The sequence below is a fragment of the Hemicordylus capensis genome, chromosome 5 (genome assembly GCF_027244095.1).
Source record: "Hemicordylus capensis ecotype Gifberg chromosome 5, rHemCap1.1.pri, whole genome shotgun sequence".
NCBI lineage: Eukaryota > Metazoa > Chordata > Lepidosauria > Squamata > Cordylidae > Hemicordylus > Hemicordylus capensis.
The window spans coordinates 214,671,385-214,688,838 of NC_069661.1; the positions used below are offsets into that span (position 1 = coordinate 214,671,385).

Genomic DNA, 17,454 nt, shown 5'->3' on the forward strand with positions numbered 1-17,454 from the left:
TATAAAACTGATCTTAAAAGAACTGCAGTGGCTACTGATATGTTTCCGAGCACAATACAAAGTGCTGGTTATTACCTATAAAGCCCTTAACAGCTTGGGTTCAGGGTAGGGTTTGCACGGAACCAGCTGGCCCACTTCAGTTTGAGTCTGAAACAGGCCCAAACCAGACTGGTCCAGTTCGGTCCAGCACCCGCCTTTAACCCTTTCCTCCCTGTTCTGTCTGGTGCAGTTTGCAGACCTTTACTAAAAACTATTTTAAAATTGTTTTTTAAATGTACTCCCTCCAGGGGGCTTCTCCAAGGTGTGTCCTCAGCGGTAACCCCTCCACCCACCGGCCTTCCTTCTCTCAAAAATGGCCCCATTCGGGCATTTTTCGGCCATGCAGAGGCCCATCGTAGGGGTGGCGGCCTCCAAAATGGCCACCACACTGGGGGAAAGGCCCGAATAGGCCAAAGAAGGCCTGAATGGGTTCATTTTTGAAAGAACGAAGGCTGTCTGGGAAAGGGGGAACCTCTGCGGGACACCCCCCCGCCACCTTGGAGAAACGCCTGGATGAGATAAGTTTTTAAAAATGGGGGGGGGGGTGTTTTTAGTTGAAGGTCCATGAACCGGGTGGGGGTGGGTTCAGTCTGAGGTCGAGCCAAACCAGGGGTGAGTCAACTCGACCCTGAGGCTTCAAACCATACTGGTTCAGCTTTGAACCGGTTCAGTTTAGAACCTGCTCACACATCCCTAGTCCAGGGTACTTAAGGGAAGGTTCATGACGGTCCCTTCATGCCTATTAAGATCATCTGGGGAGGTCCGATAGAGTTACCTCCGGCTCATTTAGTAGCTAATTGGAACCAAACCTACTCTGTGGCTACCCCAGGCGTCTGGAATGCACTCCCTGTCAGAATCAGAGCTTCTCCATCTCTGGCTGTATTTATAAAGACCCTTAAGACACACTGTTCTCTCAGACTTTTAATTAATTACATTTAAAAGGTCTGTCTTATATCATAAAATTGCTTTAATCATTTTATTCTGTTTTATACTTGTATTTTAACTTTTGTACACTGCCTAGACATGCACATGTCAGGCGGTATATAAATGTAATACATAAATACAATGAACATGACGAACTATACATAGCCTGAATGTTACAGCATTTTCCCAGTTTCCGTGTTAATTTGATCTTGCACATTTTTTCTTGCACAGTTTTCAAGCCAGAAGAGTTGAAGCAGGCACTTATGCCAACTTTGGAGGCACTTTACCATCAGGAACCAGAGTCCTTTCCTTTTCGGCGGCCTGTGGATCCCCACCTACTAGGAATTCCTGTATGCGTATAAAACAGTTCTGTAATGCATAGCAACATTGCCAGGGATATTTTTATGTGTAACCAAGGTGGCCTGAAGCAGTGTCAATTTTTCTTTTCTAGATGCGCATAGGAAGCTAGAAGAAGTCTCATTCAAAGCAAGGTTCTCTCTTTGAAAAGTAGTTCAGAACTGAATATTTTTCTTTGACTGGCTGTCTCAGAGCAGTAGGCGCTTCTTTAAGGTTTCACTTTATGTATGTGTAAAGTAAGGAGCATTTTAGCTCCAAGTAGAATCTAGTGTAGTTATCAGAAAGAGGTTAAGGAAGGCTGTATGTTGAGCCTTCTTGTTTGAAGAAAAAAGAAACACTACTTTGTGGAGGACTCATTGTAGTGTTCTGTTCTGATAATTTCTATGCTCCAATAATCCATGTTGCAAAGTATTCAATGTGAAAAACTGGATTTAAGAAGTAAGAGTAGCAATTCACATAGTCCATGTTCAACAGGAACAACATGGGAACAAGGACCCAAGGGTTTAGAACTCTTTCTAAGGTTTCATCATTCTAAATCATTTCCCCCTTTCTTACAGGATTACTTTGATGTAGTGAAGAACCCCATGGATCTTTCTACTATCAAGAGGAAGCTTGATACAGGAGAGTACCAGGAGCCCTGGCAATATGTAGATGATATTTGGCTCATGTTCAACAATGCCTGGCTTTACAATCGCAAAACATCCAGGGTGTATAAGTATTGTTCCAAGCTGGCAGAAGTGTTTGAGCAGGAAATTTATCCAGTTATGCAGAGCCTTGGCTATTGCTGTGGAAGAAAGGTAAGGAGGGGCCTCAAAACTGAACCACAAAAAATTGTAACACTGGTTGAAGCATTTAATTATCTACCTTTTAAACATCCTTTCCATATTGGACATAAATATAGACATCAGGGATGCCTGTCTGAGATGGGAAAGACGTCTTCACTTCTGTTGCTATCCATATTAGTTCTTTCTTTCCTCTGACACACATGTTGCTACCTCAGATGTTCATCTGCTGTAAAATGCTGTTGAGACATTACATTGTACGTGTGTTCAGGTATTTGTAATACAAATGCATGTATTTATTTTAAAAGTGGACAGGCCTTCTTAGTTGCAGCAGTCAGATAGGAGGTGTACTGCTGTAAATGCTTTAAATGCAACATTTGATTAGGGCTGAAGTATAGTGTTCAGTGGATGTTGGTTCTTCCACTGCTTTCAGCTTAAATAACTAGCAATTCTGTGGCCTGTGTTGATGAAGTCAGATCTATATTGACTCTGGACAAGGATGCTTATATGCATAAATCCCAGGTTTATTTGCACAACTTCACATGTAGCAACTGGGGATCACTTTGTTAAACAGGGTACTTTACTGGCTATAGATTTTCACTGAGATGCAGTTGAATTTTCAGAGTAGATAAATGTGAATAAGAACATAAGAACAGCCCTTCTGGATCAGACCCAAGGCCCATCTAGGCCCATCATGCCCTCTCTCCTGCCGTTACTCCCCTGCAACTGGTACTCAGAGGCATCCTGCCTTTGAGGCTGGAGGTGGCCTATAGTCCTCCAACTAGTAGCTGATGATAGACCCTCTCCTCCATGAAGTTATCCAAACCCCTCTTAAAGCCATCCAGGTCGTTGGCTGTCACCACATCTTGTGGCAGAGAATTACACGTTGATTATGCGTTGTGTGAAAAAGTACTTCTGTTCGTTGGTCCTAGATCTTGTGGCAATCAGTTTCATGGGATGACCCTTGGTTCTAGTGTTATGTGAGAGGGAGAAGAATTTCTCTCTGTCCACTTTCTCTACACCATGCATGATTTTACAGACCTCTATCATGTCTCCCTGCAATCGTCTTTTTTCTAAACTAAATAGCCCCAGGTGTTGTAGCCTTGCCTCCTAAGAAAGGTGCTCTAGGCCCCAATAATCTTGGTTACCCTCTTCTGCACCTTTTCCAATTCTACAATGGCTTTTTTTAGATGTGGTGACCAGAATTGTACACAGTACTCCAGGTGTGGCCGCACCATAGTTTTGTATAAGGGCATTATAATATGGAGGTCCTTCAGCTGGAGGTCCCCTTAGCTAAGCAGGGTCTGCCCTGGTTGCATGTGAATGGGAGACTAGAAGTGTGAGCAGTGTAAGATATTCTCCTAAGGGGATGGAGCTGCTCTGGGAAGAGCAGGAAGTTTCAGGTTCCCTCCCTCACATCTCCAAGATAGAGCTGAGAGAGATTCCTGCCTGCAACCTTGGAGAAGCTGCTGCCAGTCTGTGAAGACAATACTGAGCTAGATAGACAAATGATCTGACTCAGTATATGGCAGCTTCCTATGTAAGCTATCTATATCTTTGGGAACTTGTTGAAAAGCAGTATATAAATATTAGTTGTATTCATCTTCGTAAACACATTTGCCATGCTCCTCCCTCTTTAGGTCTTCCTAGGTTATTCCAAACTCCAGTACTAAAGCACTGCTTTTAAAAAAGTAAAGCTATGCCATCGAGTCAGTGTCGAATCCGGGTGACCACAGAGCCCGGTGGTTGTCTTTGGTAGAATACAGGTGGGGTTTACCATTGCCATCTCCCGCACAGTATGAGGCAATGCCTTTCAGCACTTTCCTATATCGCTGCTGCCCGATATAGGTGTTTCCCATAGTCTTGGAAACATACCAGTGAGCATTTGAACCTTCAACCTCTTGCTCCCCAGGCAAGTTACTTCCCCGCTGCGCCAATTTACTTCTGCACTATTTTCTCATAGACACGTTAACCATGCCAACTCTCCAGTAGGGGTGAACACCAAACTGGGGTAGGTGGGTGAGGGTGTTCTGTTAGATCTGAGATCCAGATCCCGTAACAAGAGAAGGAGGGGGGATTTCTCTGTCCACTCTCTCTACTCTGTGCATACTTTTATAAATCTCTACCATGTCTCCCTGTTGTTGCCTCTTCCCGATGAGCATATATAGATCTTAAATTCAGACTTGTTCAGCAAAAACATTTGTTTTGCTCTTACTCGACTCTCCAGAGGATGTTCAGAAAGGGCTGGGTTCAGAACGCAGTTTGCTGGAGATGTAATATTTATGAGGGGACATTGTCACATATGGTTTGGTCATGCCCAATTATAGCATCTTTTTGGGATGAAGTCTATAAAATTGTAAATAAGACACTGCAATTATCGTTGTGTTTTAAAGTTAGCTATGTTCTCCTGGGATATATTCCCAGGATATGGAATTTAACACTTTTATCAACAACTATGGATTCTTCATGCTTGGGGAGTGGCCAAAAAGATTATAATTCAACATTGGAAAAGCAGATTTACTCTGGAACTTCAGTTTTGGACTACTGAAATGTGTTCATTATCTGCATTTGAATTGGGTTTTGTTTTTTTTTTCTGTTTAGGCAAATAAGAGTTTCAAGCTATATGTTCAAAATTTAATGAATTGTATGTGCTTTAGAAGGTGATTACATATATATGCATTGTTTGTCGGGGGGGGTTTCTTTTCCTTTCTTTTCTTTTCTTTTCTCTTTTCTTCTTCTTCTTTCTCTTTCTTTTAAAACTTTATATGAAAGTGTTTCATTTTGGGGAGTGTCTTGGACTGTAATGTTCTTTAAAATAAAATGTTAAAAAAAAATCTCTACCATGTCTCCCTGTAGTTGCCTCTTCCCGACTAAACAGCCCCAGATGCTGTAGCCTTGCTTCATAAGGAAGGCTCCAAGCTCAGGCCCCTCATCATCTTAGTTGCCCTCTTCTGTACCTTTTCAAGTTCTACAATGTCCTTCATAAGATACAGTGGCCAGAATTGTACACAGTACTCCAAATGTGTCCACCCCATAGATTTGTATAAGGGCATTATAATAGTAGTATTTTTATTTTCAATCCTCTTCCTAATGAGCCCTAGCATGGATTTTGCTTTCTTCACAGCCTCCATGCACAGAGTTGACACATTAAATGAGCTGTCCACCACAATCCCAAGATCTCTCTCCCAGTCTGTCACTGACAGCTCAGCCAGGGGCAGAGCCACCATTGGGTGAAAGGGTTCAAAGAACCCGGGCAGCTACCAATCCAGGGTTGCGAGCACAGCCCCAGACATGCCCCCACCCCCCGTGTCTGACGTCAGAAGACATGTTATTTTGGTCGTAACTGAAATCGGCCTGTGAAACCGAAATCGGCCTGTGCTGCATTGGCAGTGCAGCCAGGGTGACTCTCCCTGCCTTAAAGGCAGGGAGAGCCGCTCCTGGTCTTGCTGCCGATGCAGTAGGGCAGGTCATTCTCCCTCCCAAATGGGACCGCGCAGCCCTGCTAGGGAGGAAGACCACGCCCCCTGCATCTGATGTCAGATGTGGGGGCAGCCACTCCGTGTCTGACATCAGATGCAGGGGGCGTTGCCAGCGGGCCGCCACCAGCCTCCCTATGCTTCTGAGCTCAGCCCCCATCACTGTATACATTAAGTTGGGGTTTTTTGCCCTAATATGCATCACTTTACACTTACTTACATTGAACTTATCTTATTTATTTATCCATCTTATTTATTTATTATGTTTCTATGTAAACTGCCCTGAGCCATTGTTTTTGGAATGACGGTATAGAAATCGAATGAATGAATGAACTGCGTTTGCCGTGTTATTGCCTGCTTGCCCAGTTTGGAGAGATCCTTTTGGAGGTCCTCACAATCTGTTTTGGATTTTACTCCCCTAAATAGTTTAGTGTCATCTGCAAATTTGCCCACTCTGCTGTGTACCCCAACTTCTAGATCATTATTAATAAGTTAAAGAGCACTCACCCCAGTATATCCCTAGGGGGACCCCACTTCTTTCCTCCTTTGTGAAAACTACCCTCTGTTTTGTGACTGTCTAACAAAATCTATAAATGGCTCTTCTTGGAAAAGAAGAACAGGTTTATATTGAAAAGGTTTGCATCAAAATAAATGCATAAGTTAAAACAAGATTTTTGAGAATCAACAATCAACACTAATCAATAATCAAGGGTTGAAAAACTCATATCTCTCCCATAGTCGTAAAAGAACCTTGAAAAATTTTGGCCTCAAATGGTTAACTCTAGCTTGCATGATTCTTTAGCTCTTCCTGGCATCTCAAAAAGCATTATTTAAAATAAAAAGTACACCTCAAAGCTGTTGTTTCTAATCTCAAAAGAGACTGGCCCCATCATAAAAGAGGTAACCAGTCCACACTGCTTCTTTAAAAGTACATTTTTTCAGCCATCCATAGGTTGCCTATCTGACTACCTGATCAGCTCATGATTAAAATTCCTTCTCTATGTGTGCTCTGAGCACTACTACTACTACACGGAGAGCATTCTCTTCACTGCCCCTCCTATTTTCCATTTTGTTTATTTGGCACTTTAGATTTTGCTCCAAGTGGGGACAAAAATGGTTTATTTGTGTTTTTTCTCCTCATTAAGGTCAGACTGGTCTCTGTTCAGTGGCATATAAGACATTGGCACAGGACAGAAAAACTGCTGAACAGTCAGTTCATGTGCACAAGGGTTATTCTTTCCAGCTGCCAAGCAGCTCTGGCACAAAAATGGCTCCACTCATGTCAAGCAGGAAAGCCATGTTAGTCCAGAAATACACTTATACATAAGACCATGGAAGATTCTCCTCCCATGGAGGTGGGACCACAGGGGCAGGGCCAGAGCAAGAGGGGACGTCTCTCTGGGAGGCGGAAGATAGTGAGCGTAGCTGCCAACACGGGCGTAGCTGCTGCGGAGTCTGGGGTGAGTAGAGGTACGACTATGATGGATATTTATAGACCGCTTTTCAACACAAGTCCCCAAAGTAGTTTACATGGGTATAAATCAGGGCCAACCCTAGGACTTCTGGTGGCTCAGGCAAAGCCTGGCTGCTGCCGCCCATTGCTCTTCCCTTGTATTTTTTTCTTCAGGAGCAGCAGTTGCTGCTGCCTCCCAGAGCGGCTGGGCGGTGGCCAGCCAAAGGAGAAGAGGTGTGGTGGGGTATTGGTGAAGCCAGGTGCAGCAGGACTGAGCTTCTCAAGCCGTCTGTCCTGTGCCCACCACCTCCTCTTCTGCTTCCCCTACCCACGCACCCAGTCTTCTGGGAGCAGGAAGACTGGTCTGGGTGGGCGGGCAGGCGGAGGAGGAGGAGACTGAGGCAGGGGCAGTGGGCGCAGAACAGGGCTTCGCACCCTACACTCGCTGCCTCATCTCCTCGGGGCCTCCACCTCTTCCTGAGCCGGAAGTAGGGATGGTGGGCCATAGGGGGACACGGTTAGGTGATGTGTAGGTCAACCCTTCTCCGAGCTCCACACCAGCAAAGGTGTGCCAGTTGGCGGGGGCAGCAGCAGGGGCAACTTGATGGCTGAAACTGAGCCCTCCACAGGTGGGCATTTCATGGGCTTGGCAGTGCACCAGCCCTGGCTTCTCTTTCTTGGAAGGTTTGAATTGTGGAACTTTGTGAAACTTTGCTTAGAATCCGGCTCTGTTGTGTGCTGAGGAGCTGCGCTTCTTGCGCAAGTGGGTGGGGAGGGGAATGCCCCTGCCAAGCCTGGGTGGGGTTGCTTGGGACGCAGAGCGCGGAGATGGATTTGTGATGCAGAAATTTCTTTGCTCGGTTTTCCTGGGGTTATTTAAAAGATAGTTGCATGGGACCTGCCTTGCACAACACATGGCCAGCTGCCTGGGCCAGATTTGGCTGGCAGGACTTTCTTGCTGGCTCGTGTGGTGAGGAAGAGCCCTTTTGAAAAAGCAGAGCCAAGCTCTCCCCATGCCAAAACCACAAAGAACAGTCTTGAATGGGGCTTGACTTCCCCCTTCCTCCCAATGCCTCTCTTGCTGCTCCTTTCTACTTCTCCAGAATTTATTGTATTTATTTATTTTAAACATTTATACCCTGCTTCTCCAGTACATTACTGCTCGGGGCTAGTCACAACATTTATAAAACAGTTACAATATAAAACCAGATGAATACAATTAACCAAATTAACCAAGTTAAAAATCCAAGCTAAAAACACAATCAAAATTAGCATTTAAAATTCCAAATTAAAATCTTAATGCTAAAAACTAAGCATTATAAAAACTAAAGAATCTACTAGATATGCACAACAGATGAAAAATTTAAAAGCCTCTTTAAAAAGAGGCATTTTTAGTTCGTTCTTAAAAACACTGAGAGAGGGAGCATGGTGAAGCTCTTCCGGGAGGGCGTTCCAAAGCCAAGGGGCCACATCCGAAAAGGCCCTGTCTCTAGTCCTCAGCAATCGGATCTCTGTTGCTCATGGTGGAGCCATGAGCGGGGCCTCAGATGACAAGCGGAGGGCCCTGGCAGGTTAATATGGGCAAATGCGGTCCAACAGGTACCCCGGTCCCAAGCCGTGTAGGGCTTTAAAGGTCAATACCAGCACCTTGAATCTAGCCTGGAAGTGGACTGGTAGCCAATGAAGCTGACGCAGGACAGGTGTAATACTCGTGAAGCGATTTGCACCCATGAGCATCCTTGCTGCAGCATTCTGAACCAGCTGAAGCTTCTGAACTATCTTCAAGGGCAGCCCCACATACAGCGCATTGCAGTAGTCCAATCTGGACGTTGCCAAAGCATGAGTGACTGAGGTCAGGTAGGGTCTCCAAGTAGGGTTGCCCCTGGCACACCAGCTGTAGCTGGTAAAAGGCACTTCTGCACACTGCTGTCACCTGTGCCTCCAAGGACAGCGTTAGGTCCAGAAGCACCCCCAAGCTGCAGACTTTGTCTTTCAGAGGGAGTGTGACTCCATCCAAGACCAGATTTACCTCACTACTCAGATAATCAGTTTTACCAACCCAGAGCACTTCCGTTGTATCGTATTAAGTTTCAGCTTGTTTACCCCCATCCAGTCCAGAACAGCCTCCAAACAATGGTTCAGACCATCCACTGTCGCCCTGGTGTATGCTGACTTAAAAGATAGGTGGAGCTGGGTGTCATCAGCATATTGATGACACTGCAGCCCACACCTACGGATGACCCTCTCCCAGAAGTTTCATGTAGATGTTAAACAGCATGGGGGACAGAATAGATCCCTGTGGCACCCCAAAGGCCAAACATCCCCCAGCACCACCTTCTGAGTATGACCCTCAAGGTAGGAACGGAGCCACTGTATAACCATGCTCCCAAGTCCCAACCCAGAGAGACGTCCCAGAAGGATACCATGGCTGATAGTATCGAAAACTGCTGAGAGGTCCAGGAGAATCAACAGAGTCACACTCCCTCTGTTTATCTCCCAGTATAGGTCATCCACCAGAGCGACCAAGGCAGTTTTCCATCCCATATCCAGGTCAGAAGCCAGACTGGAAAGGATCTAAGTAATCAGATTCATTCAGGGCAGCCTGGAGCTGAGATGCCAGCACGCTCTCCAACACCTTGCCCAAGAAGGGGAGGTTAGAAACTGGTCAGAAGTTATTCAGATCATCTGGGTTCAATGAGGGCTTTTTTAGGAGGGGCCTGATGACTGCCTCCTTCAGCTGAGGGGGCACCACCCCTTGCCTTAGAGAGGCATTCACCACCCCCACCATCCATGGACCCAGTCCCTTCTTAGAAGCCTTCACCAAAAAAGGCTTCTAGGAAGCATTCACAGAAAGGCACCCCGTGGCTTGCTTGGGTGGACATCGGACCTGCAAGCACCACGACCACGCCCATCAGCCTCTCAGTTCCCCATTTCAATCACCGGCTCCTTACAGGTCAGTCACACTCAAGAGGACTCACGCTGCTGCTCCGGCTACTCAGGCTGCAAGGAAGCCACAGAGCCCCTCTTGTTCCTCCTGGCTAGCTTGTCTGCCTCCCGCTGGTGTGAAGGCAAACCGAGGTGGAGCTGCTGGACATGCCCTGGAGAATGGGGCAGAGACAGCTGCCTCCATACCTCTTTCTCCTTCCTTTCACCCTCCCCTTCCAGGGAGCGCTCTGCTGTCCAGTTTCTGCTTACCCTTCTCCTGCTGGAAGCCCTTCTTGGCTGGCTGCTTCCAGCTTGCATCAGCTGCAAGTGGTCCAGTGCAGGAAGGGGCGCGCTGCTCATTCCTGCTCAGTCTTCCTGCGATGATGTGCCCCACTTGCCTCTGTCCATCATCAGACGCAAGCTGGAGGCAGCAGAAGCAAGGAAGGGGCAATGCAACTTCCTGAACTGGGTGCTGCTTGAGAGAGCACGGCGCCCTGAAGGGTCTATCAGACACTCCCAGAACTAACGTGGAATGTGCAGGAGCTCGCCTTCAAAAGTGCATCAGGAGCCTTACCACTATTTGGTGGAGAGGCTGCAGGATGCTTGGTTGCCGGGAACTCTTGGTTGGGAATATCCTGGGCAGGGGAGTGCAAGGACACAAAAATGGTGTACAAGATACTATAGATTCAGGATAGATGTATTTGCATGTGGAAGTATTATTCATGCACAGTGAAGAATGGTCGGTGGTTGTGCTTCTGGAGTTTTGCAACAGTCTGCCTGGGGTGGGTGGGGAATGTTCTGAGAAGGTGATATAGTTAGAATTAATATTGCCCTGGTTGCAGGCTTGTAGCCAGCCTCAAAAGATTTTTTGGGAGGGATTGCAGAAGTCAGGGGTGGCAGGTTATAAAATGTCCAGTGAAAACAGTCAGTGAGGCTGGGGAGGAAGAAATTTTTTTGGTGTGGCAGGTACACACTATGCCACCAGCTCGCTATGGGCCTGCCTGGTTCTTAGATTCTAGAATGGGTACCTTGAGCTTGCAAGGCTCTCTTCAACAACAGCTATAAGACAAACATTTTCACTAATTTTAGGATACAAAAAATAATTTTCTTCAGGTCTCATTTTCTCACGTTACTAATAAGTAGTCCCATTAGTTAATGGGATATGACTGACTTGTTCCATTGATTTTAATGAGACAAGTAACTTATTCTGGATGTCAACTACTGTTTTTATCTTCAATAATTTTAATGCAATAATTAATGAGCTAAAAATTAACCTTGGCCCCTGCACATCAAGTCATGGTTAGTTCTGGTCCACCAGGGCATTTGAGTTGTGCATCCCTGGTCCAGCTGCTCATACACAGGCACAAATGGCCAGTTCTTACTCTGTGAATTCTCCAGCCGTGGCTCCAGATTCTTTAGAGAGTAATATTCCCCCCCATAACTCAATATACCTTGTTTTAAGAGTTTAGTGCCAACGATGCGGTTGGATTACAGTTGCTCAATATGATATATTTTTATTCATTCATTCAATTTTTATACTGCCCTTCCAAAATTGGCTCAGGGCAGTTTACAAATTAAAAAACCACACAATTAAAATCAATCAACAATTAAGTTATAAAATACCATAAAACAGTTAAACAATAAAACAGTTTAAAAACCTTGAAAAACAGGTATATTTAAACACTCTTTACAACAATTTTAAAACCCTGGAAGGCCAGGCCAAACAGATAGGTCTTAAGGGCTCCCCTAAAAACCAATAAAGAGTTCAAATTACAGATTTGTGCAGGGAGTGCATTTCACAGTCCAGGAGCAGCTACAGAGAAGGCCTGCCTCTGAGTCGCTGCCAGATGTACCGGTGGTAACTGGAGACGGACCTCCTCAGATGACCTTAACGTGCAGTGGGGATCATACAGAAGAAGGCGCTTTCTAAGGTAACCTGGGTCTAAGCAATTCAGGGCTTTAAAGGTAATAACCAGCACTTTGTATTTTGCCCGGAAACATATCAGCAGACAGTGCAACTGTTTCAAAACAGGCATAATATGGTCTGTCCGAGTTGCCCCGGAGACCAGTCTGGCTGTTGCATTTTGAACTAACTGAAGTTTCCAAACTACATACAAAGGCAGCCCCACATAGAGCGCATTGCAGTACTCAAGCCTGGAGGTTACCAGCTAGTGCACCACTGTTTTGAGGTTGTCCTCTTCAAGGAATGGACTCAGCTGTCAAATCAGCCGAAGCTGATAGAAAGCACTCCTGGCCATGGCCTCCACCTGAGATACCAAGGTGAGGCCTGGGTCCAGGAGTACTCCCAAGCTGCATACTTGCTCCTTTCAGGAGAGTGTAACCCCATCCAGCACAGGGAGATCTAACTCACCCCTTAGATTCTGAGCCCCTACAATGAGTACCTCCGTCTTGCTTGGATTCAGCTTCAATTTGTTATCCCTCATCCAGCCCATTACTGCCTGTAGGTAGGCATTTAGGGAATGAACACCATTTCCTGATGATGTAGATGAAAAAGAGAAGCAGATTTGGGTGTCATCAGCATACTGATAGCACACAGCACCAAAACTCCTGATGACCTCACCAAACAGTTTCATGTAGATATTGAAAAGCATTGGAGGAGCAACTGTCACCAAGCTCCACTATCTGGAATCAACCTGAGAGATAGGAGCGGAACCACTGCAAAGCAGTGCCCCCTATTCCCAACTCCCCCAGGCGACCCAGAAGGATACCATAGTTGATGGCATCGAACGCCCCCGAGAGATCCAAGAGAATCAACAGAGTAACACTCGCTCTGTCGATTCCCTGGTAAAGGTCATCCATCAGGCCGACCAAGGCTGTCTCAACCCTATAGCCCATTCTAAAGCCAGTTTGAAATGGGTCTATATAATCAGTTTCCTCCAAAACTGCCTGGAGCTGGTCAGCCACCACCCTCTCAATCACCTTACCCAACCAAGGGAGATTGGAGATTTGCCTATAACTATCCATCGCTGAGGGATCCAAGGAAGGCTTCTTAAGAAGAGGTCTAACTATTGTCTCCTTCAAACATGGAGGCACCCTAGCCTCCTTCAGCGATGCATTTAACTAGGCCCCCTCCAACTATCTTCCTGCTAGATTGAAGCAGCCAAGTTGGGCAAGGGTCCAGAGAACAAGTGGTGGGCTGCACCGCCCCAAGCAGCTTGTCCACATCCTCAGGAGTCACAGATTGAAACTAATCTAATCTAACACTGCAAGAGGGATCGCTGGACACCTCCTTCATAGACCCTGCAGAAATAGTGGAGTCCAAGTTGGCCCGAATACAAGAGATTTTGTCCGCAAAGAACCCACCAAAAGCATCACAGCAGAGTGCCTCTGGGAACTGATTTGAAGCAGAAGGAGCAGAAATTACACTCCTCACAACTTGGGATAGCTCTGCTGGATGTGAACCCGCGGACGCAATGTACGCTAACCAAAATTCCTTTTTTGCCGCATGCACTGCCACCACATAAGCCTTCAAATGATTCCCATGCTGCATCCTGTCAGATTCGAGCCAAATTCTCCTCCACTTGCGTTCCAGTTGCCTACCCAGCTGCTTCAGCCATCGCAACTTCTCGGTATATCAGGGGGTCATTTTTGAAGCAGGTTTGGAGGGACGCTTAGGAGCAATCGTGTCTACTGCCCTGGTGAGTTCCTTATTCCAGGTTCCCACCAGGGCATCGACAGAATCACCGGCCACACCAGCTTCAAAACCTCCAAGGCCTTTTGGAAACCTACTGGATCCAGCAGCCTTTTTGGGCGGACCATCCTAATAGGTCTATAACCCCTGCAGGGGTAGATTGTGGCCATGATACCAACCTTAACCAGGTAGCAATAGCAATAGCAATAGCACTTACATTTATATACCGCTCTATTGCTAGAAGCTCTCTAAGCGGTTTACAATGATTTAGCATATTGCCTCCTAACATTCTGGGTACTCATTTTACCGACCTCGGAAGGATGGAAGGCTGAGTTAACCTTAAGCCCCTGGTCAGGATCGAACTTGTAACCTTCTGGTTACAGGGCGGCAGTTTTACCACTGCGCCACCAGGGGCTCCATCCATGACAATGAGGAAACCACCGGATCCCCCACCCACGGAACACCCCCCTGATTCGAACAGAAGACCAAATCAAGTGTGTGGCTGGCAACATGAGTTGGTTCAGAAACTAATTGGGATAGGCCCATAGTTGTCATAGCTGCTATGAACTCCTGAGCTGCACCAGACAAGCCAGCCCCAAAATGGATATTGAAGTCCTCCAGCACCAAAAGTCTAGGAGACTCCAACACCAACTCCATGACCAGCTCCGTCAGCTCAGTTAGGGAGTCAGGCAGCGGGGTGATCGGTACACCAACAGAATCCCCAATCTATCCCTAGTTCCCAGCCTAAAAAATGCACACTCAGTGTAAGTCAACTGTCTCACAGGGGCCCTGGTAAGGGAGATGGTATTGATGGTATTCCAGGTACTTCCAGGGAGTACCAGGTACTCCCTGGTAAGGGAGATGGTATATGCATTTGGTGGGAGTGGTGAAGAGTACAACTAAGCATTCCTCTATGGTAGGCAAATGTTGGTCATACCTAATGTGTGACATAGCATATTTTCATATCTGAAAACAGACAGGTGGACAGACTTGCCTGAAATATGGTCTGGTTCTGAAATGCAAAATGAAGCAAATAATTTGCCAAAACATTTAGTTCTACTTAATGTTTGGATTTGTTTGTTTTGTGGCTTGCTTTTTAGCCTTCAAATCCAGGTGTAAACATGGATGAGCAGGTATAAAATCTATTGTCCATAACAAGTGCAGATATGAATTGTCAACAGGCAGTTCCTGAGCAGCAGTATTACCAGCAATCTTTGCCTGAAATGGAAGAAATGGACTTGGAACAACACTTTCAACTCCTTCATCTTGAGAAGTCAGATGTTAGTATATGATATGTATGTAATAGAGGTTTATCCCACTTCTCATACTGCTGTTACCCCTTTTCATGGAGGCAAAGGGTAGATTCCTCCACATGGAGGTGGAATGATGGTCCAAGGAGGGGCTTCCAATCCAGAACATGTTGTAAAGTTCTGGCTCAAAACAAGCCAGATGTCTTGTGGTAGCAAGCATGAATTGTCCCCTTACTAAGCAGGGTCTGTCCTGGTTTACATTTGAATGGAAAACTATATGTGTGAGTACGGCAAGATATTCCTCTAGATAATGGGGCCACTCTGGGAAGAATACCTGACAGTTGCAGGCAGGAGTCTCTCAGCCACACCCATGCTCCTGATAAATAAATTAAAGCTTCAGTTGACTGATTTAATGATAAACTGATAAAATGGAAGCTTTACTAAAGCTTTCAGCCTTTGTAAAGTTGTGAATTCTAGGCAGAAACTCTGTTTCACAGCTCAGAATTGAACTATTCATGAAGAAAATAATCCTGTCATCAAGCTGCTCATAAATAAAGTCCATTGACTGTAAGGAAACTTCTACGTGAATAGCCCGAAATGTTTGTTCTGGAGGGTAGTAGTAAGTTTTGAAAGGAAGATGAAAACATAGTCCATGTGGTTGAGTTACAAAGAGTTGAGAGCTAAAAACCTTAAAAAATCTTAGTCCACACCAGTGTTCCCTCTAATGTTTTTCAACTGTGTGCGGAATGAGTTTTGTTCTGGGTGGCAGCATCAAGACAGTGTGTGCATGTGCATTCAGAGTGCAGCCTTCCTGAGTGAGATCTAAAATTAACTGAGCAAACGTCAAAAACCTTGTGTGTATGTGCCCATGTGCACGCCTTAGAGGGAGCATTGGTCCACACTGGAGCAAGCCTATGACTCTCATGTCCAGTTGCTATTAGAAGCTAAGAAGATTCAGTATTCTTTAAAAATGGGCTGCAAGTGAAGGAATAAATGGTGACCTCCTTTACCATTGAGCATGCTTGTTGGTGCTAGCTGGAGTTTGTCTTGGTGAGTGTACAGTGTTGGATGTGCTTGATTTTGGTAATTGGGCCCATGCTTAAAGAGAAATTATCATGATTATAGCCAGGGGTGTAATCAGGTCATGCCAGGATGCTGTCCTGGGATGTTTTATGCACATGTGTCTCTTTTGCCTTTTTATGTCTAATCTGGGGAGGCGGTGATGCAGGATGCCCAAAGCAAGGAGGTGAGGGAATGGCCTTGATTAGCAGGCTATTCCATCTAGTAGAAGAATGGGGAGGAAGCTGCAGAAGCTGGAGGAGGAAGCAGGAAGTTCTTTGTCTCCCAGCAGATAGGCTGCCTCTTTTTTTCCCCTGGTTGGCAAGACACTGTAAGTTACCTTTTACCAACCATGGGCTGTTTTCTTTTCTTTTTGAGGGTGTGTGGGAGGGATTCTTGTTGCTGCTAGATTTGATTGGCTCAAGTAATGCAGTCTGCTGCCTGTAAGTAGGCCTATTAGAAATAATGGGCATACTCATGTAATGTTCAGTGAGGTCTTTGCAACTAGCATTCTTGCCCATCACAGTCCCAGATAGCAGCAGCCATCACTGTAAACATGTATATGTCACCCCAAAGCAGTTTACATAGAAAAATAAGATGGTTCTCTGTCCCCAAAAGGCTCACAGTCCAAAAAACCCTTACAGCCCGACCCTGTCTTTATCATACAGGTGGACCTCGATAAACGCGGGGGTTCGCTCCGCGGCTTTACCGCGGATAAGGAAACTGCAAATATAGAATTATTGATCCTATGAGATTGCGGGGGTTAGGTTACAGGTCAGCCATTTTTGCCTGAAAACGGCTGAAAATTGACCAGTTTTTGACTGTGTGTGTATGTGTGAAGCTCATTACCTGTCTCTGCTGCTCCTCCCAAGTCACACTGTGCCCCGAAAATCGAGTTTTTTAAAAAAGGAGCCATTTTGTGGCTCCAATTCCTAAAATGGCAGGCAGAAATTGTTGGGAATTCTCTCTGGTAAGAGATACCTTTCTATAACAGCAGAGCGCACTGAGGCAAAACACAGCTGAGTCTGCCTAGGCATGCGTGTATGCTGAAAGTAAAAGAAACTTGGAGCCAGTTCATAGTTTCAAATCAATATAAAGAGTCTTTATTGGAGAACTCCATTCTAGATACGAAAGTGGAGAGATAGGATCTCTAATCTAGCTAGCTAGCTGGATACAGAGGGATGGTTTCTGCATCTCTGTACACATGGTGCAGGGAGAGAGGAGTGTGTGGGTTGCAAGGGAGAAGAAAAAGGGAAGAGGAAGGGGCAGGAAGTAAGTAAGTCCCTGAGAGTAGCAATCTACATATCAAAGGGATAGTGTCAGAGCAGTAGAGAAGGGATGACCAATGTCTTGACCCCTCTAGCCCTCTGACTCACTAATCTGTCCCGCTCTGTCACTGAGACATGAGACAGCGCAGAGTCCTTCACTTCCAACATAAATGACCTCCATGGTCATTTCTGGCCAACCCTGACCCACAGATATGCAAAATTGATGTCTGCCCACCCCCCATGTATGCCGAGGTTGGGTGTCTCTTCCC

At 45.8% G+C, this 17,454-nt stretch overlaps 1 protein-coding gene across 4 annotated transcripts in view; it reads left to right on the forward strand.

The window, feature by feature from the left end:
- The window catches only part of LOC128325975 (histone acetyltransferase p300-like), a 64,768-nt gene that overhangs the window by 16,040 nt on the left and 31,274 nt on the right, over positions 1–17,454 (forward strand). For all 4 annotated transcript variants that reach the window (XR_008307774.1, XM_053251980.1, XM_053251979.1 and 1 more), the window contains 2 exons: positions 1,195–1,313; positions 1,878–2,117. Coding sequence is in view for 3 of the 4 variants with exons in the window: in XM_053251980.1 (XP_053107955.1) it covers positions 1,195–1,313; positions 1,878–2,117 (359 nt within the window). In the remaining variant the exon portion in view is untranslated. The remainder of the gene's footprint in view (positions 1–1,194; positions 1,314–1,877; positions 2,118–17,454) is intronic.